The sequence below is a fragment of the Haliotis rubra genome, unplaced genomic scaffold, assembly GCF_003918875.1.
Source record: "Haliotis rubra isolate DU_JTF1 unplaced genomic scaffold, ASM391887v1 Scf92, whole genome shotgun sequence".
Classification (NCBI taxonomy): Eukaryota; Metazoa; Mollusca; class Gastropoda; order Lepetellida; family Haliotidae; genus Haliotis; species Haliotis rubra.
The window spans coordinates 1,742,666-1,763,028 of NW_025767657.1; the positions used below are offsets into that span (position 1 = coordinate 1,742,666).

A 20,363-nucleotide genomic window follows, 5' to 3' on the forward strand; every position below is an offset into this window, starting at 1 on the left:
AGATCGATTGACGTGAGCCAATCCCGTCTCGACAGAGGAGATCACTGAGCGCAGTGTCTCCATCCTGAAAGACGGCACTTCTTTCGTTTTGTTCAGCCCATTTAGATTGAGTATGGGTCTGAAGACTCTGTCCTTTTTGGTCACTATGAAATACGTGGAGTAAAATCCCTCGTTTTCGTGTCCTTCCGGAACCACCTCGATGGCTGTCTTGTCCAGTAGAGACTGGACCTCGGCACTGAGAATGCCCGCTTTTTCCCGGGAGATGGGCACAGGAGTGTGCCGCACCCTGGTAACGGTGGCAGACCTCGCTTCCACTGTGGCATATGGCCATCCCTGAGTGTGGACAGGACCCAGGGATTTGAGGGGCTTTCACCCATTCCGGGAGGAAGAGTGTAAGCCGGCCGCCTACAGGGACGTGTGGCATGAGGCAGTGCACTCCCACAGTCGGCAAGTCTCCTCTTGCGTGTGTGGGAGGCAACAAGGGCGTCCGAGGGAGATTTAATGGGAAGCCGGGGCTGGCTTCCCCTTTCCCTGAAAAGGCTGCTGCGCAGCTGCAGCCTTTCCCTTGCCTCATACCCTCCTGCTCTTCTTAACCTGCAGTGGAGGAGTCCACTTTGCAGGCTCCTTCGCCAACGCAGAAGGATACGAAGTAACAGGAGGTGCAGGCCGCTGGCGAGATGTGAGGGGTTGCTCTGGTAAGGCCTTGGAGTCCTTAAAAGTGCTTACCGCCTTGGCGGCCTTGCGAACTACTTTCAATGCCCCAGGAAAAAGGGTGGAAGGCAGAGAAAGTAGAGCCTGCTGAGTGGCTGGCTAATAGCGAGCTACCGACAGCCACAAACGGAGCAGGCCCATGACAGCGCCCATCAACCATACTAGCATATAGACTGTACTTAAATAAGAACTAGTGCATGCTAGCCCAATTCCATAACCTGGAGCCCATAAAGCAACATATATGACGTGAATATAACTATTTAGAGCAAATCACGTAATATAAATAATCCACCTGAAAAGAGACAAAATATCTGCAAATTCAGTAAAACAACACACAAACCTAGACAAGAAAGCTACAGGCTAACCTGAAAAAGCAAGCGTGTATGCGCCTCCCGTCCACCATCTTGACAAGCACATGGCAAGCCAACAGGGACTAAGACGAAAGTTACAACAAATGAACAAATGAACATTTATCATGAACATAACCATACATACAGTAGCTGTTTCCGAAGAACTCGTAAGGGAGAAATCAACTTGTAAGCTGATGGGCACATACGTCGATACAGACTAACGACAGCATGGAAAGTGAGGTACGAGGTTAGCGCCTAGAGTTACCTGTTCTTGGCGGACAGGTCCATTCTGGGTTCTGTAGGGGTGGTCGACAAAAATGTTCTTTTTTGTTTTGTAAATATTTTATTCAAAATATAGTTACAACTGTCGTAGGGATTAAAAATGGACATTTTAATGCTTATATGTACCCCAAGGAGGATCTCTCATGAAAAAGAATCAAGAAGTCATTCGATAACCTGGGTCCAGACAACATTTGTAGCGCTATGACATTCGTAAGCCTATGATACTACAGAGTTACGACAGGTCGAAACATTACGAACACTCGGGGCCCAGGAGTCCGTTCCACAAAGCAACTGTAGCACTGGGGTCATTGTAACTCCCAATCCCATACTTTAACAAGACAGTTGTAGTGCTACGTGTGTTTTGTGGAATCGCAGCCAGTGCTCAAACAAAATATTCAGTGCGTAACAGTGTTTTGTTTTGAGCAGTATTTCAGTCATACTATGTCTGCTGGCATGACAGATTACTTTAGGATGCATCACACACGTTTACCACTGGTCAAGCTCATGCACAGGGGTCTAGTGCAGAGAAACCTGGTAACAAATCAGGGGTGAAAATGGACTTTCAATCCACAATGTTCCGATTCTGGCATCACAAAGGGATATAACTCTGCACAGTGAATTTTAGACAACAGGCTACCCTCAAACACCATACATATACTGTTGTTGTACAATGCATGCATGGTAACCAGCATCAATGTGTTCTTACAGGACATTATTACTTCAGCACACATACCTCAAGTTCAGTCTTTTCATTTTCCTTCTGCACTTCCAGTTCTTCAATGAGTTTGTGTTTGGTTGACAAAGAAGCTCTCAGATCCTTGACAATACACTTGAGTCTGTCCCGCTCCTTCTCTGCAACCTTCAAGTCAGACTTAAGTCGCTCATTGCAGACAAGAGTTGTGTCCAACTGGTTGGCTATTGCTCTTGGATGCTGTCTTCTTACTTCTTCGGCTGTCAATCTAAACACACATGAACTTTAGAAACAAAATGGCCCGAACAGCAAACTTACATGACACATGTCGTCCACTAACCATAAGCTTTCTTACACCAGTATAAAATCACAGGTGAGTGAGTTAGGTTCTACGCTGCTTAAAGCAATATTTCAGCAATATCATGGCTGGGGACACCAGAAATGGGCGTCACACATTGGGCCAATGATTGGAAACGAATGTAGGGTGTGACAAGCAAATGCTTTAACTACTTGGCTACCCCTGTGATAAAGTCACAGGATATGGAACATCTTGGATAATGTTCAGCAGAGTAAATATCCTCCTTGGTATTTTTTAATGATTCTGAATAGGATTATGCAACATACAACCCAAGCCTATCAGCTTGGTATGTTACCTTTTGCCTGCTTTTGACAAAGTTTTCACAGGTGTCATCGATGTTTCGCTTGTCTTCTTACACGCAAAATCAGTCATTGTCATTGTATCAACACAAACAGGTTTCACCATCACACCCTGACTGACGAAACTGACGACATCAGTCATCGCCGAAGTGTCACATGTTTCTTGTTTTGTCGAATCATCTGTACTGGAGATGCAGAACGGGGACAAGGCAACAGACATAGATTCTGGTTTCACCTGGACATGCTGGTCAGATTTAACAGGAGTATAACAGTCAGTTGTCATTGATGCATCCACAGAAACAGGTATGGGATCAGTGTTAGTTTCGGTGGTGGCTGTTTTTAGTAAGATAGGTGAACAGGCTTTTTCCACGACATTTTGTTGGACGGCCGGTACTGATACTGACTTCACAACACTGATACTTAGGCCTCGTCTTTTCGATGGTGATGTATTACATTTTGACACAGCGGTAGGAGAGTTATACTGCACAGACTGGTTATCAACACTAACTACAATTTCTTCTTTTTGCTGGCATTCGTAAGACACATTATTTGGAGATGTTTGCCTTTTCCTGAGCTGGATCCGTGGTGTACGAGGGTAATTTGAAGGACTTTTATCCTGCATGTGGTCACACTGTGGAGAAGACCTGACAGGTATCTTGGATTTCAGTTTGAAATCCGAAGTAGAACTAGATGACTTGTTTGGATCCTCTTCCTCTGGTTTAAACTGGGTGAGGCAACCATTAACTGGGGACTTGTCACTCTCTGCATATTCAATCTTGAACTGCCTTGCTATGTGTTCAGCAGTTTTGGGTGTGTCTTCATGAAGGATTATGCTTGGACTTGGCGTTGGTGGAATTACATTTATGGCAGGAGTCTGAAAAGATATATGACAATGTAAACACTTTGCCCCACAAAGGTGAACATGGCGAAGGTGCATCTTGTTACTGTATACATCTGCCGTGAAGGTCAGTCAGAACAGCTGAACGTAATTTATTCAATGTAATTGGTTGGTCATTAATATCATGAATTGAATTTCAGAAGCAAAATGTCTATTGCTACAGGTATGTTGTCTAATAGACTAAGGTAGGGACCTAAAATGTTATCGTTAGTTCACGAGGGTGCTAATGAGGGATTTTGAAGGGTGTTTGGAGATTTTGTTTTGTTAGTTAACGTTGCACTTAGCAGTAATCTAGCTACATGATGCCGGTCTATGATATGTCATGAATTATTGACAAAGCATCAAGACAAAGAATTTAAGATTTGTCCTTTGACTAACGAAACAAATACCTGATATTCATTTCTTATTTCATCAACTGTGTGCCTGAGAATGGATGAGATGAAGCCCTCAATCTCTTTATCCAGTTTATCTTCTTCATCAGCTTTAGAGTCTTTGTCCAATTTATCCTCTGCATCAACCTCGTCCAGTTTGTCCTCTGTGATGTTCTGAGTCACTTCGTTTAAATTATCTTCCGATTTGTCCTCGGTCTCTTTGTCTAATTTATCATCTGCATTATCCTCAACATCTGCAGTTGTTTTCATCAGCGGTACTGGACTATACAGTTGATTCTTCAAACTGAATCGCACCTGTTGCAGTAGAAAATGGATGATAGTCATCTAAAGTAGGAAAGCATTTGTGATACCACCTCATGTACCAAATTATCTAGCAATTAGTTAGTACTGTCTTTAGCTTAAAACATGTCTCAATGGTTATGCAGTATGTTACGAAGAGGTCGACTTTCACATATCTCTCGTATGACCCTGGGCCCCGTTCCACTGGGGTGGAAATAACTTTAAAATTGATAGTGTACTCCGGTACAGTGGCACATGTAAAGTCACTTGCCCTGATAATTTTTCCACTATACCGACCGTTTTCTTGCTGATTTTTAAAATAAACATAATTAACATTGGAAAGTCAACTGGACACCGGTACAGTGTGATATACAAATCTGCTTGCCCGACAGAAAAAAACACTTGACTCGGACGTTGGGCAATGGGTTATTTCCATCCCTGTTCCACAAAGCAAAACTTAGTGAAAAATGTCAGATGTATTTTCAACTTAAGGCTGTATTGTGATCATCATTTGTAAACATAAATGCTGCCCTATGTAATCTGTGATTTCTTCTGGGAAATATTTCCTTCAAATCCACACTGCTCAAGGGGAGAACATTCCTTTAGATTTAGTCAAAATCTTACAGAATTATTTCTGCCTACCACTTTCTTCTTGTCACTCTGCCCTGCATGTTGTTTCAGTGCAGACTGTGGCTTAGTAATGACATCCTGGGAGACTGACAAAACAGGAACCTTCTTCGAGCTGACAGAACTGAAACCAAGCATTCATAGCAATAACATTGTTACTCGTCAGGCACAAAAAAAAGAGTGAGTGACTGAGTGAGTTTAGTTTTACGCCGCACTCAGCAATATTCCAGCAATATGGCAGCGTCTGTAAATAATCAAGCCTGGACCAGACAATCCAGTGATCAACAGCATGAGCATCGATCTGCGCAATTGGGATCTGATGGCGTGTCAACTAAGTCAGCGAGCCTGACCACCTGGCGCAAGAAAGAAAGGAGCATATGCTCACATGAAACGTATCACATCAGTAGAAAATAATACATGGACACTGTTAATGGCGCCAGATGATAGAGAAGGGGGAATGTCTGATATTTAATCCTAATTTGGACATTTTCCTTGACATTTGCTAAAGATTTGGGATTCACTTTCTTTCTTATCAAGCTCACAAATATAGTGCATATCTGAAACAAACTTTAACAGTATATCATTTTGCAGACATTGTTCTGTCTTATGAATTGAAATATAAAGAATTAATAAAACTACCACCATGAATAAGACTTCAGACCATGTCAAACATATGACATTACTAGAATGTATCTTTTTACAAATCCTTATGCATGTTAAATCTAAAATGTTAAAGTTGATTATGACAAAAGGTGTCAACCTCTGACATTGTGCATAAAGCGCACAACAGATTCTCTGTATTTCTGTACCTGAGAGGTGATTTCCACTTAGTAGAAGATGTTGGAGTTCCATACAGGGTTTTTCTAATGTTGAAAGCATAGCTATCAGTTGGCAGTTTGTTTCTGACATTCCCAAGAGGTGTCCGCCTGGGACTGTTAACCCCTGTCTGTGATTCTCTCAGTATCTGTGAACACAAAGGTAGGAGGTAGGATAAGAACTTGTTCTGACTCACTCGAAATGACAAAGTTGACAGTGCCGACACAAAATGTACACATACATGTATAGTCATCATGTGTGAACATTGCTGCATTAGATGGCCATTATGGACCTGGTCATTTGTTACACTGACTGACTGAGTTTGGTTTTACGCCGCTTTTAGCAATATTCCAGCAACATCACGGCGGGGGACACCAGAAATGGGTTTCACACATTGTACCCATGTGGGGATTCGAACCCGGGTCTTCGGCGTGACGAGCCAACGCTTTAACCATTAGACTACCCCACCGCCCCTCATTTGTTATAGAGGGGTGGGTTGGTCAGTGACATCACCTCCACTGCCGCACTGCCCACTGCACTAAATGCCCCTTCAGCATGTTGAGACACAGTTATCATGGTCATGTGGTTGGAGTACTATCAGTAACAAATGTGAAACATGCGAAAGTAGAAAACATCATCATGATCATGCATTCAAACCTTTTTTGTTTGAGTATTTTCCTTATCATGCAAGATACTTGCAAAACTGAAGTGGTCCATTCTTGCAGAATCATCAATGATTCAAGTTCTGTGAAACATCTGAAATAACAAAATGAAATTGTTACCAACAAAACCAAGTTCTATGGATAGTCAGTTTCTTTATTGCAATGATTGCAATGTTTCAGTGTAGCTACTAACACCCTTATCATGTCACTTACTTGATAATGGTCTTAGAATCTACACCGAAACGTTGCATTCATTGCAATAAAGAAGTTGACTATACATAGAAATATGTTTTCCTTCATCTTTACAACTGCTAAAATGACTCTCAAAGAAGTAATTAACACAAGACATGTCATAACTGTTTTCACAACATGTACAAATGAAGATCACACACCAGACTTCAACAAAGTGCTGGCAAGGTTACAGCTCTGTTTACATTTACTGACGTCAGTCTCAGAATCTCAGATAAGTTTAGCTTTTCCTTATTGTCTAGATTGACTTTATTATTTTGACAAACAACAAAAAGTAAACTGACTTAACTAAAACATACTAAAACACTTAAATTCATGAGTTTTAAAGTATCATCATGATCATATACAGTAGGTCTAACGCCGATGTCAAGGACAGAAATAGTTCATATATAAATAAACTCTTATTCCAGCCAAGGCCTTGGTATAGTGCAAAGTCGTCTAGTTATATGCTGGACTAGGACAGAAATAGTTCAATCAGTGAATTTCAAGATGATGACATTATTTTGCAACAAAACCTACAATTGTGATGTATGCAACCAAATTAGAGACGACAAAGTATACATACGAGATCAACTGTGAAATGGAAAGAATATGCAACTACCACTGAGGAATGAAAATTTCTTCTAAGGTAGTCCTCACTAAGTGTAAAACAGAAAACTTGTCCCGCGTCGGACTTCAGCAGAAGCGTGATGCGTAGTAATGTATTGACGACGAATAGTAAACACAATTAACAAGTATGGAAGAGTAAACACTGATCAGACACAGGTAGTACGAAGAAAACATTCACCTGTGGTGAGGGGTGACAAACTTGTGAATGTGTCCTTCTTTCGCTGCCTATGAGCTGGCAGCCATTTCGAAATTGGTACGTACACTGTGATTGGTTAATCCTAAGTCTCGTTTGGTCGAGATTAAATGATTTCTTTTCAAGGCATAAGATTGAGTAAAGTATATGTTTACACGGTTTCTTGATTGTACAGATAATCATACACACCAATATCAATATATTTGAAATATGCTTTAGAATTGTTGACAGGTCGGTGCTTGTTTACATCACGTGACATTCCAGCGGGCCTGCCAAAATGGACAGGATGGATGCAACGTTTCGGCGAACGATGACAAACGTCACAGACGTTTTGTTTCCTGTCAGTAAGACAGCACGTGATCCACAAAGACAACAGATAATTAAACCAGGTTGTTAATTGAGCGCTGAAAATGGTTACACCTTTGTTCAATGAACGAAAGGTGCAGAGCATGTTCTTTTAATTTCGTGACAAGCCTGTTCAGACAGACCTGGAACCGGGGCTTGTGTTTCGCATAACAGTTCTTTAACATAAATGAATGACACGTAAATTAGAAGCTGTGTTTGTTCTCAAATTAAATGCAAAGGCGAGTTTTATTATTGTTCTTTGAGTGGCATGTTTATAAACAGGTTGCCAGTAGAAGAACAGTGTCTTTTGATATCAAATACATGAACATGATTTAATAATTGGGTAAAGTCAAAGACTTATGATATTTCTGATATCATAATAGTGAGATTCTGTAATGCTCCAAAATCATTTGTATTTGGTTAATAAGTAGTAAAACTAAATGTTTAAGTGTGACAAGTACAGCTAACGAGCTTCAATGGCAGGGAGATGACTGTGACTTTGTAATAAATGAAATCACAGGGCTCTGCCAAGATGTTTGATGCAATTTCATTTTAATGATATTTCCAATGAGATAGCATTTAACCTCACTCTTGCAATATATTTCCCATGGAAATTTTTTTTGACAATAGAGCTTATTAAATGGCAGAATGCTTCTACACATCACAGTTTCTTATGACCATGAGTGCAATAACAATACTTCTTGGCATATATTTCATGCTATACAAATCATTATGTTGTTTTTGAATGAACATAGAACATGTTGAATTATGCTGTCTTATGTTTTTAAGATTTTATAGTTTTACATGCAATGTATTTTCTCTTTTTTCTAAATTTCAGGTAACGAGTATGTAACCAATCTTCCCCTGCAGATGGCGCTGTTCTTTAATGCCTGCTACTCCCCATTGTGGATGATTACAAGTGCTGTTGTCATTGAAGCCAAGGTATAGTGACATGTATTGGCATAGTTTTCTGTGGTAACATAATTATTAATAGTGAAACAGTCACGTTGATCTGAATGACCCTTTGTAGTTTAAATGTCCCTTGGTCAGCTATTGTGTGTAGCTATTTTACATGCTTGATAAACCTGCCTCATATTTTAACCAAGCTGCCCTGAGCGATGAAAAGGTCCTAACCTGTAATGGTGTTATGCAAACAAAAAGCCATACAAACTGACTGCAATTTACTTCAACCATACAGTGCTGGTTTTCTATTTATGTTAATTTGTTTATTGAGGTAAACATATTTTTCATTATGTTTTGCTTGGGGGCTATGATGGCCTATTCTTCTAAGGTGTTGCAAATCGGTGTGCAGAGTTGCCTCCCTTGGGCATGTCAGAAACCTGTGATTGTGGGTTTGAATGTCATGTTTTGAGGTTTATCAGCACCATCCATGTGCTTATGGTGTTTAAGAAATCATGTTGATCATTTATCTTACTTGTAAGTTCAATCTGTGATTAAGTGATCTTTTTGATGCTGTTACAACTCTTTTGAATATTCAGACCCGGGAAAATGCTGGTTAGAATTGGTCTTCACCAACCCATGCTTGTCGTAAGAGGTGACTAATGGGATTGGGTGGTCAGGCTCGCTGACTTGGTTGACACATGTCATGGTATCCCAATTGTGTAAAACGATGCTCATGTTGTTGATCACTGGATTGTCTGGTCCAGACTCTATTGTTTTCAGACCGCCGCCATATAGCTGGAATATTGCTGAGTGCGGCGTTAAACAACAACCAAACCAAACCAAACCTTTGAATATTCATGTTGTTATGACCTGTTAAGCTCCTTGGTGAAAAATATTTGATCAATGTATGGTGTATTAGGAAATCGTAATACATTTTTTGTGTATTGGTTAGAAAATAACAGAACCAATGATTAATGTGTTCACAAAAAAAGCTGTGATTACATCTGGTAGTAAAGAGGCGATGGGGCCAAGTGGTTAAAATGTTCGATCATCACGTCAAAGACCCGGGTTCGATTCCCCACATGAACCCAAGGTGTGAAGCCCATATTTGGTGTCCCCTGCTGTGATATTGCTGGTAGCTGTTCTTATAGTTGTAAGCATACAAGCCTCAAATGTGCATTCATTTCACGAAGGAAATCATTCTTCGTTTTTTTTCATTTCTTATAGTTTGCATACCTCAACATGTTATATCAAGAAGATCATTCTTTTTTTTCATTTCAGTTTGCAGTACCTCAACTTGCCTACAGCATCATAGAGGTAGTCAGACTGTATCTTGGCTACGTGGGCAACCTCATGGAACGGGTAGGTTGTTTATGTCTGTTTCATAGTCCCTTCAGCCCAGCCATTTCAGTAATGCACAAGCTCTAAATGATGCAGACCTTAGATTTTCCTTAGATTTAGGTTTTGAATCCCCATCTCACTGGGGCTCCTTTACAATGATGTAACCATAAGGATTTGTTTCTCTCCAAATGATATATTTTCAGAGGCTAGCTGTAATGTTGTATATGTCCAGTCACATCTACTTTGTCATATTGTCATTAACATCAGGTCTTAGTCAGGGTTCACACGGGCATGAAAAAGCCTGAAATATGGATATCGTACCCCCTATAATGCCCTAAATTTGTTTTAGCCTTGAAAAGGCCCAAATCACCCTCGATTTGCCATTAAAAGGCTTTGTATTTAGCAAAATTTGTCGAGTTGTGATTTTGCAGGAAACACATAATAATAAATATACCTTGCAATGACAGTGGGTGTTAGTTAATCTCCATTGCTAAGCAAAACTTTCCCAGTGCAGCGATGTAGCTAAGACCACATTTGACCAGGCCTGTGTGTATTCAACCACTTGTGTGTTACATGTTTCTAAAGTCGCATAAAATTGTTGATTGGGCCTTGAAAGGCCTCTAGAAAGGCCTTAAATTTGGCGGCTCATAATCTGTAGGAACCCTTATAGTGCTTACTACAAGTAAACATCAATCTGAGGACATCCTGTTACAGGTCACGTCAGAACAATCTGTCATCCAATCAATCAGACCATTGCTTACAAGATCGCTAAGGCCTGCCCAAAATGCATTTGCAAATTTCACATTTTGAAAGAAGGACTAGTATGTTTTGAACATGTATTTCCTGGAGTCTTTAAACCAACCAAGTAAAAAATATTGTTAATGTAAACAAGTGTTTCAAAATTGTTTGTGTTCAATTATGAGAAAACGTGATCAATTGCTTGGTTGTTTAGTCACTGCGACCAATCTTCGATTATTTCCACCAACCCGTTGCATTGTTTTGCATTTATGAATATGAATGTTATTATTTGAACTGTACTTATATTTATTTGCCTAGAGTACCATGCCAGAAGGCGGTGGCTCATGCGGCCAATCTGCGTGACGCTGACCTCAGAAATCTGTAGGTTTCTGGTTACTTGTTATGGGCTGAACCAGCCAGACATTTAATTTGGTAAACCAATTCAGCTTTGTGTCATACTTGCTGGAGTATAACATCCCTGTATCCTCGGTGTTTTGCATCCTGGATGTCCCGGTGCAATGTAACACTGTCCTTGTTGACACTTTCGGTGGCATGGTGGGGAGCAGGGATGTTGAACTTATATCCATCACCATGTCACAAAAACCTACCCTGGTTCCGCCGAAATGAAAAAAAGAGACGTTTGAAGCGTGATGGTTCCAATGAAACTATTTCAAAAATGTAGAATCCTGGTCTCGGTTCTTGGTGATTGAGGCTTTGATCATGAACCTATCAAATTAAATCCATTTGCTGTGTCCAAAGGTGTTTCTGGAATTTGGCGGAGATGTGAAAAATGTAACTCCGTCTTGAAATGGTTCACTTCTAGTGGAATGTGAGAGAAAGCAACAATCTCTCAATCTTCTTCGGGTCACTCAGTTTGCCAATATTGAGGTAGTAGTATCCCCTCATAGAACGCTTAACTCATGTCGGGCATTATTCGAGACAAGAGATCGATGCCTGTCCGACATGTCTGAACAAGAAATTCAATCTGAACTAGAAGATCAAGGGGTCACATCCATTAAACGTTTCACAAAAAAATTGATGGCACTGTTAAAACACAAACATTACATATCTTGTGACTTTTGCCTGTGCATCAGTTCCACGATCCATTAAGGCTGGTTATTTGAATCTAGGAGTGGAGGTGTATATCCCCACTCCACTCTCGATGCTACACCTGTCAGAAATTTGGCCATGGCTCAAAATCTTGTCACAGTCATATTGTGTCATCGGTGTGGTGAACACCATGATGTTTCAGATTGTCAAAAAGACATGAAATGCATAAACTGTGGAGGCGGTCATGTTGCCTCTTCAAAGTCATGTCCTGAGTGGCAAAAACAGTCTGAAATAGTGAAAATCAAATACAAAAATAACATTTCTTTTTTGAAGCCAAGAAACTGTACACGCATAAAGCCAGACACAAAATCCTACCAGTTTGTCCTACTCTGCTGTGGTTACCCGGTCTGTACCAACCTCATCTATCATGTGTCAGACTGAGTTAACGTGGGTAATTTCAGATCAGCCTCTCAGTCTTAGTACAAACACTCCACCAAAAAATGTATCTTCAGAAACACAAACTAATCAGATTGTGATTCAAACCGAGAGCATAATGTTGAAAAATCAGACATTCAAAAACCAGGAAAGAAAAAAAAGGCAAAACAAACAGTTGAAAGTTGGGAATCTCCCTTCACGGACATAACCATTGAAAACGATTTGCTCCTTTGATATGGAGGTGACTCCATCTCAGGAGAGAGGAAGAAACATTTCTTCCTCACGTTCACGGACTAGGTCCCCAGTTGAGCCTCCATGACTCAATCTTTAAATCTAATCCAGTGGAATTGCAGAGGACTTAGAAAGAATTTAAATGAAGTACAGCTGTTGATTCAAGATTATAAACCGTCGGCACTGTGTCTCCAAAGACATTATCTCAAACCTACTGACACATTTGAGTTACGACAATACAATTGTCATCATTTCTTTTCTCCACCAGGAGATAGGGCTTCTGGAGGGGCTTCTATTTTTATCTGGCGGGGAGTCATTAACAGCCCGTTCCTCTTAATACAAATCTTCAAGCTGTTGCTGTCCGGCTAACTATGCACATTGTATTTACTCTGTGCTCATTGTATATCCCTCCCTCTACGTCACTGCGACAATCTGATCTTCAACAACTACGATCAGCTCCTAAGCCATGCATTATCATGGGGACCTGAATGGTCACAATCCTATATGGGGAAGCGTAAATACAAATAGTAAAGGGAAGATACTTGAGAATTCATTAACGACAATAATTTATGCATATATAACGATGCCTCTAACACTTATTTACATCCTGCTACTGGAATGTATTCAGCCCCTTGACCTTTCTCTTACGGATGCCAACATATTAAATGAATTTGAATGAATTCGGTCCATGATGACCTCTGTGGCAGCGATCACTTTCCCCACCATTCTGAAAACCAACAACCCAATTGCTGATTCTTCATCATCTAGGTGGAATTTTAAAAAGCAAATTGGCAACTGTTTGAGATATTGTGTACTTCAAACCCTAACACCTGAGCGTTTTCAAAATACCGATGATCAAATTAAGCTATTTACAGATCAGCTCACTGCCATAGCTGATCAAACAATACCCTAAGTCCTCTGCAAATCCTCACATTCGCAGAAGCCATGGTTCAATAATGATTGTAAACAGGCCAGAAAGAGTAGGAAGAAAGCGAAAAGTTTTTTTAGCAAACATCCTCACGGTCCATAATTTGGACAAAGTAAAAATTTTAAATGCTAAGGCTCGGACAGCAGCATTTAAACAGAATAAGCGTCAGTCTTGGAGAAACTACGTTTCCAAGATAAATTCACGCATACCCCAATTTCAAAGGTGTGGAACATGATCCAAAGAATTAAGGGCAAAGGTTCCAAATCTACTGTTAAGCCATCTGAAGGATGGTGACAGTTTATTAACCTAATAAGTCTCACATTGCCAATAAGCTTGAGTGAAACTCTCGCCAAACATTCTTCTTAGTCCAATTATGTCCCAGAATTTCAACATTATCAGAAACAACAGGAAAAGAGAGAATAAATTTTAACTCAGACAATGGTAAGACTACAGCGAATTATTTTTCATTACATGGGCTCCACACTGCCCTTGAGCAAGCTCATGATACAGCAACAGGAGCTGATAACATACACTATCAGCTCTTGAAACATTACGGAATCATGTTTGGAAACACTTCTAAATATTTTTTGATTCAATATGGACTTCGGGAATTTCCCAACTTTCTGGCGTAATGCAATTGTAGTGCCTATTCCAAAACCTGGCGGGATCATACTGATCCTTCTAATTATAGACCAATCTCTTTAACGAGTTGTGTCTGTAAAACCATGGAAAGAATGGTGAACAATAGACTAACTTGGTATCTTGAAACCAATAACCTGATATCAAATATCAATGTGGTTTCAGAAAATCGTAGTACCATTGATCATTTGATACGATTAGAATCCTTTATCAAAATGCTATAGTCAATAAACAACATGCAGTATCGATATTCTTTGATCTGAAAAGCGTCACGATACCACCTGGAAGCATGGCATTTTAAAGGATTTACATGATTTTTGGTTTGAGATTCGTTTACCTCTTTTTTATATCACAGTTTTAAATGACAGGCAATTTCAAGTCGAGTGGGTTCAACCCTGTCTGATCATTACAATCAGGATCAGGGTGTCCCCGCAAGGCAGTATTTTGTCTGTCACTTTATTACAACATTAAGATCAACAGTCTATCAAGGTTTTAAATGATTCAATTGATGGATCACTTTTGTGGATGATTTAACATTTCTTGTCGCGGTAAGAATATGCATACCATTGAGCGGCAACTACAGTTGTGTTTAAATAAAATACATAAATGGTGTCTTGAAAGCGGCTTTAAATTTTCGAAATCAAAACTAATTGCATACATTTCTGCCGTGAAATATAAACCCCATACAGACCCAGAACTGTTTCTAGGTGGCACTCTCCCATCAAAGTTGTAAAAAGAGGCCAAGTTCTTAGGTCTCATTTTCCCGACTCCCATTTAACTTTTCTTCCGCATATCAAATCCCTGAAAACTAAATGCCTGAAGGCACTCGATTTATTGAAAGTCGGGTGTCTAATTCAAGGTGGGGAGGGATCAAGCTACGGCTCCTACACCTTTACAGATCACTTGTCGCTTCGAAGCTTGATTACGGCTCTATCGTATATGGTGGGGCCTGTAAAAGCAACCTCAAACTACTTGATTCTATCCATCACCAGGGTCTAAGACTTTGTCTTGGGTCTTTCAGAACCTCTCCCATTGACAGTCTCTACGTTGAGGCTGATGAGCCATCTTTAAAAACTTCGCCATCAAATTGTCCCTACAATATATCACAAAGTTATATTCTAATGAATCAATCCTGCTCACACTTGCGTTTTTAATCCTCTTTATGAGGATTTGTATAATAAAAAAAACCTTCTCTTGTCCACCTCTTGGGATAAGAATCAACAATATATTTCTGCTGCTGGCATTGAGTTGGAGAATATCTCCTTCCGTCTTCTTTCTTCTCCTCCTTGGCAATTGGTTGAGGCCACAAGTCGACCTAACACTCACTAAATTTAAAAATCAGAAACTAATGACTTACAATATAAACAAGAATATCATCAATTAAAAAGTAAATATAATACATATAAATCCTTATTTACAGATGGGTCCAAGGATGGTGGTGCGGTTGCTTGTGCCACTGTCATTGGGTCCAGAACAATATCTTCAGATTACCCAATGACAGTTCAATTTTCACAGCTGAAGCAAACGCAATCCTAACAGCTCTCAAATATATAAATAGTCACACTAAATATAAACAATACAATCTTTTCTGACTCTCTGTCTTGCCTTCAGGCGATTACAAATATTTCTTGTAAACATCCACTTTTAATAGAAATTATAGAATTATATAATGATCTTGCAACTGGCCAATGCGACATCGTCTTTTGTTGGTTACCCAGCCACGTTGGTATTTCTGGGAATACAATGGCCGATCTTGCTGCAAAGGCAGCACTCAACAAATCTGTGACACCACTTCTTATTCCTTACTCTGATTACAAAGCAAGCATTAGAACATACATCCGTGATCTGATGCAGAAGAAGTGGGACACCCAAGTAGGTATAAATAAATTACATGCAATAAAACCCTATATTGGTTACACCTACTTGGGTTGTCAGTCCAGATTTGAAGAGGTCATTATCTTTGACGATGTCGTGTATTGGCCACACACGATATACTCATGAGTACCTATTGAAAGGTGAGGATCCTCCGTTTTGTATCCCTTGTGATGAAAGAATCACGGTCAAGCATGTCCTGCTTGACTGTGTTGAATATTCCATCACAAGGGATAAGTATTTTAATGTCAAAACATTGAAGGATCTTTTTAATAATGCTAATTATCATTTAATAGTTGAATTTTTAAAAGAATTAGATTTATTAACTGATTTGTAAATAGATAAAATATTTTATTATTGGTAATTTAAATTAGTCACTGAGATTGTTAGTGGCTGTACCCTCAAAGGGGTTGACGTAGCGTGATAAAATTATTGTCCTCCTGAGAGGTACGTAAGTCCCAAAACTTTCAAAGTAAAATATAAATTATCACATTTTAAACGTAGTATTTTGTAATTTTAATTGTTGGCTAAATTTTCCTATAATCGCTATGGCTGAAGGGATGGTGTAAATCCAGCTAGGATCCATGCAGGTAGCAAAAGTAATGTAAGTCCCCATGGCTCCTAGCAGCATGGTGATCTACCTTCAGTTGGTGGCGATCTATAGCCCATTTTTATATTGTGTTGTCCCCTATAGTTAAAATGTTTTAGATTCAATTGCTAGTTTTACATATATATCTGTGATTATCTAGTTATTTTACTGTCCTTCGTTGGCAGAATTTTATAATTTCACTTAAATTGTTGATATATTTATAACTTGCTTTAGTCACGATATGGCTGAAATATTGCCGATGTGACTTTAAATCTTAACTCACTCACTCACTCACTAATCTGACCACCACTAGTCATAGGTTTCTCTAAAGTGGTAAATGTCAGAGACGTGCAACACTCATTCCACCAACAACAAGCTGACTCCTTGTAACAGTGATACAAGCAGATTCAAAGCGAAATTACACTTAACGCCCTTCGTAACTATAATGCAGCGTTCGAAGTACCTGCCTACCCGACCGCCTGGAACGGGTATTTTCAACACAGACTGCCAGATTATCAAATTCACCTGCCCGACGGTCAGGTTAAAATTTAGACATGTATATGAAGATATTTTGTGGGCAGTTAAGTTTTATACAGTTAAGTTTTATACAGGGCTGGCATGTTTTACATCTAACAAGCCCTGTGGTCTGGCTGAAAGTTTTGGTCAGGGCTGGCAAGTTTTACATCTAACCAGCCCTGTGGTCTGGCTGAAAGTTTTGGTCAGGGCTGGCAAGTTTTACACCTAACCAGCCCTGTGGTCTGGCTGAAAGTTTTGGTCAGGGCTGGCAAGTTTTACATCTAACCAGCCCTGTGGTCTGGCTGAAAGTTTTGGTCAGGGCTGGCAAGTTTTACATCTAACCAGCCCTGTGGTCTGGCTGAAAGTTTTGGTGTAAAACTTGCCAGCCCTGTGGTCTGGCTGAAAGTTTTGGTCAGGGCTGGCAAGTTTTACATCTAACCAGCCCTGTGGTCTGGCTGAAAGTTTTGGTCAGGGCTGGCAAGTTTTACATCTAACCAGCCCTGTGGTCTGGCTGAAAGTTTTGGTCAGGGCTGGCAAGTTTTACATCTAACCAGCCGTGTGGTCTGGCTGAAAGTTTTGGTCAGGGCTGACAAGTTTTACACCTAACCAGCCCTGTGGTCTGGCTGAAAGTTTTGGTCAGGGCTGGCAAGTTTTACATCTAACCAGCCCTGTGGTCTGGCTGAAAGGTTTGGTCAGGGCTGGCATGTTTACATCTAAGCAGCCCTGTGGTCTGGCTGAAAGTTTTGGTCAGGGCTGGCAAGTTTACATCTAACCAGCCCTGTGGTCTGGCTGAAAGTTTTGGTCAGGGCTGGCAAGTTTATCTAACCAGCCCCTGTGGTCTGGCTGAAAGTTTTGGTCAGGGCTGGCAAGTTTTACATCTAACCAGCCCTGTGGTCTGGCTGAAAGTTTTGGTCAGGGCTGGCAAGTTTTACACCTAACCAGCCCTGTGGTCTGGCTGAAAGTTTTGGTCAGGGCTGGCAAGTTTTACATCTAACCAGCCCTGTGGTCTGGCTGAAAGTTTTGGTCAGGGCTGGCAAGTTTTACATCTAACCAGCCCTGTGGTCTGGCTGAAAGTTTTGGTGTAAAACTTGCCAGCCCTGTGGTCTGGCTGAAAGTTTTGGTCAGGGCTGGCAAGTTTACATCTAACCAGCCCTGTGGTCTGGCTGAAAGTTTTGGTCAGGGCTGGCATGTTTACATCTAACCAGCCCTGTGGTCTGGCTGAAAGTTTTGGTCAGGGCTGGCAAGTTTTACACCTAACCAGCCCTGTGGTCTGGCTGGAAAGTTTTGGTCAGGGCTGGCAAGTTTTACATCTAACCAGCCCTGTGGTCTGGCTGAAAGTTTTGGTCAGGGCTGGCAAGTTTACATCTAACCAGCCCCTGTGGTCTGGCTGAAAGTTTTGGTGTAAAACTTGCCAGCCCTGTGGTCTGGCTGAAAGTTTTGGTCAGGGCTGGCAAGTTTTACATCTAACCAGCCCTGTGGTCTGGCTGAAAGTTTTGGTCAGGGCTGGCAAGTTTTACATCTAACCAGCCCTGTGGTCTGGCTGAAAGTTTTGGTCAGGGCTGGCAAGTTTTACATCTAACCAGCCCTGTGGTCTGGCTGAAAGTTTTGGTCAGGGCTGGCAAGTTTTACATCTAACAAGCCCTGTGGTCTGGCTGAAAGTTTTGGTCAGGGCTGGCAAGTTTTACATCTAACCAGCCCTGTGGTCTGGCTGAAAGTTTTGGTCAGGGCTGGCAAGTTTTACATCTAACCAGCCGTGTGGTCTGGCTGAAAGTTTTGGTCAGGGCTGGCAAGTTTTACACCCAACCAGCCCTGTGGTCTGGCTGAAAGTTTTGGTCAGGGCTGGCAAGTTTTACATCTAACCAGCCCTGTGGTCTGGCTGAAAGGTTTGGTCAGGGCTGGCATGTTTTACATCTAAGCAGCCCTGTGGTCTGGCTGAAAGTTTTGGTCAGGGCTGGCAAGTTTTACATCTAACCAGCCCTGTGGTCTGGCTGAAAGTTTTGGTCAGGGCTGGCAAGTTTTACATCTAACCAGCCCTGTGGTCTGGCTGAAAGTTTTGGTCAGGGCTGGCAAGTTTTACATCTAACCAGCTGTGTGGTCTGGCTGAAAGTTTTGGTCAGGGCTGGCAAGTTTTATATCTAACCAGCCCTGTGGTCTGGCTGAAAGTTTTGGGAGGTTCATACCCTGCTGTAATGTGTTGTGTATCATGTGTCGTGTATCATGTGTCGTGTATCATGTGTCGTCTATCATGTGTCGTCTATCATGTGTTGCAGGTTCCCGAGCTGGCTGGCTTCTGGCTGTTGACGGTGTTGCTGCAGCTGCCACTCATTCTGTTGATGACCTTCAATGAAGATGCCAAGGTAGTTCCCCTGGAGCGTGCCATGAACATAGTGAAGGCGTTGTTCATTGTGTTTGAGGTGATTTGTGGCTACATTGCCATCAGGATCATGGTGAACTATCAAGTCACAAAGTTCCATCTTCAACAGTTCACTGACCTGGAGCAGATAGACGATCCTTACTACCAGCATGATGATGGATATGTCATGTGATCTGGCAGTGGATTTGTCTTGTCATGTGATATGCAAACTGATATGTCTTGTCATGTGATATGCAAACTGATGTCATGTGATTGGTCAGTGGACAGGTCATGTGATCTGGTAAGCCTGTATTTCCTGTGATATGCCAACAGATTCGTTACGTGATCTGACAGTGGTCATGTCATGTGATCATGTCAGTAAGAAAAGTCATGTGATACGCACACAAGTATGTCTGCAAGAGACGTGTCATATCGCAGGGTGATATTTATAATGTAATGCGTTGAGAGATACATCTTCGGTCATTTTCATAACAACCAACATGTTTATTCTTCATTACTGTAAGATGTGCTAACTCAGGACATAGTTACACGATATGCATGTAGGCACGACACTTGGTACGACTATACTGATCACACAGTATCTGTGATGGATCTGGAGTGTGCCCTTAGTGCACAGAAGTCTAACAAGCGGATTTCACTTCCATGGGCCCAATGTTTCCCCTATAAATAGAAACTGATTGACCTTAGCTTTGAGTCTTACAGTGTTTCAGTGATACTACCCATCACAGGCAAAAGTCTTCATAATGCAGTTAATCTATCACTTCCAGCTGATGAATCATGTGACATTACAGTATTCAAATCCCTGCCCTTTAATTACAGTATTTGTTATTCATTATTCTCTAAGACATTTTTTAAAAGGAAGGGGCGGTGGGGTAGCCTAATGGTTAAAGCGTTGACTCGTCACGCCGAAGACCCGGGTTCGAATCCCCACATGGGCACAATGTGTGAAGCCCATTTCTGGTGTCCCCCGCCGTGATGTTGCTGGA

At 41.0% G+C, this 20,363-nt stretch overlaps 2 protein-coding genes across 4 annotated transcripts in view; one reads left to right on the forward strand and one right to left on the reverse strand.

The window, feature by feature from the left end:
• The window catches only part of LOC124264300 (early endosome antigen 1-like), a 30,840-nt gene extending 23,363 nt beyond the window's left edge, over nt 1–7,477 (reverse strand). For 2 of the 3 annotated variants that reach the window (XM_046699042.1, XM_046699040.1), the window contains exons 1-7: nt 7,402–7,477; nt 6,361–6,459; nt 5,697–5,851; nt 4,903–5,011; nt 3,979–4,275; nt 2,688–3,565; nt 2,077–2,302 (exon numbers count right to left, since the gene is read on the reverse strand). In XM_046699042.1, the coding sequence (XP_046554998.1) occupies nt 2,077–2,302; nt 2,688–3,565; nt 3,979–4,275; nt 4,903–5,011; nt 5,697–5,851; nt 6,361–6,420 (1,725 nt within the window). In that variant the 5' untranslated portion in view covers nt 6,421–6,459; nt 7,402–7,477. Of the gene's footprint in view, nt 1–2,076; nt 2,303–2,687; nt 3,566–3,978; nt 4,276–4,902; nt 5,012–5,696; nt 5,852–6,360; nt 6,460–7,179; nt 7,363–7,401 lie in introns of those variants that run through there. The other variant, XM_046699041.1, reaches the window with a different exon arrangement.
• Nucleotides 7,478–7,646: 169 nt separating this feature from the next.
• On the forward strand, nt 7,647–19,876 carry LOC124264301 (transmembrane protein 17-like). The gene is made up of 4 exons (XM_046699043.1): nt 7,647–7,805; nt 8,600–8,703; nt 9,892–10,026; nt 19,274–19,876. Exons 1-4 carry the CDS (start codon nt 7,694–7,696, stop codon nt 19,547–19,549), a joined length of 627 nt encoding a protein of 208 aa, XP_046554999.1. The 5' UTR covers nt 7,647–7,693; the 3' UTR covers nt 19,550–19,876.
• The last annotated feature ends 487 nt before the right edge of the window (nt 19,877–20,363 follow it).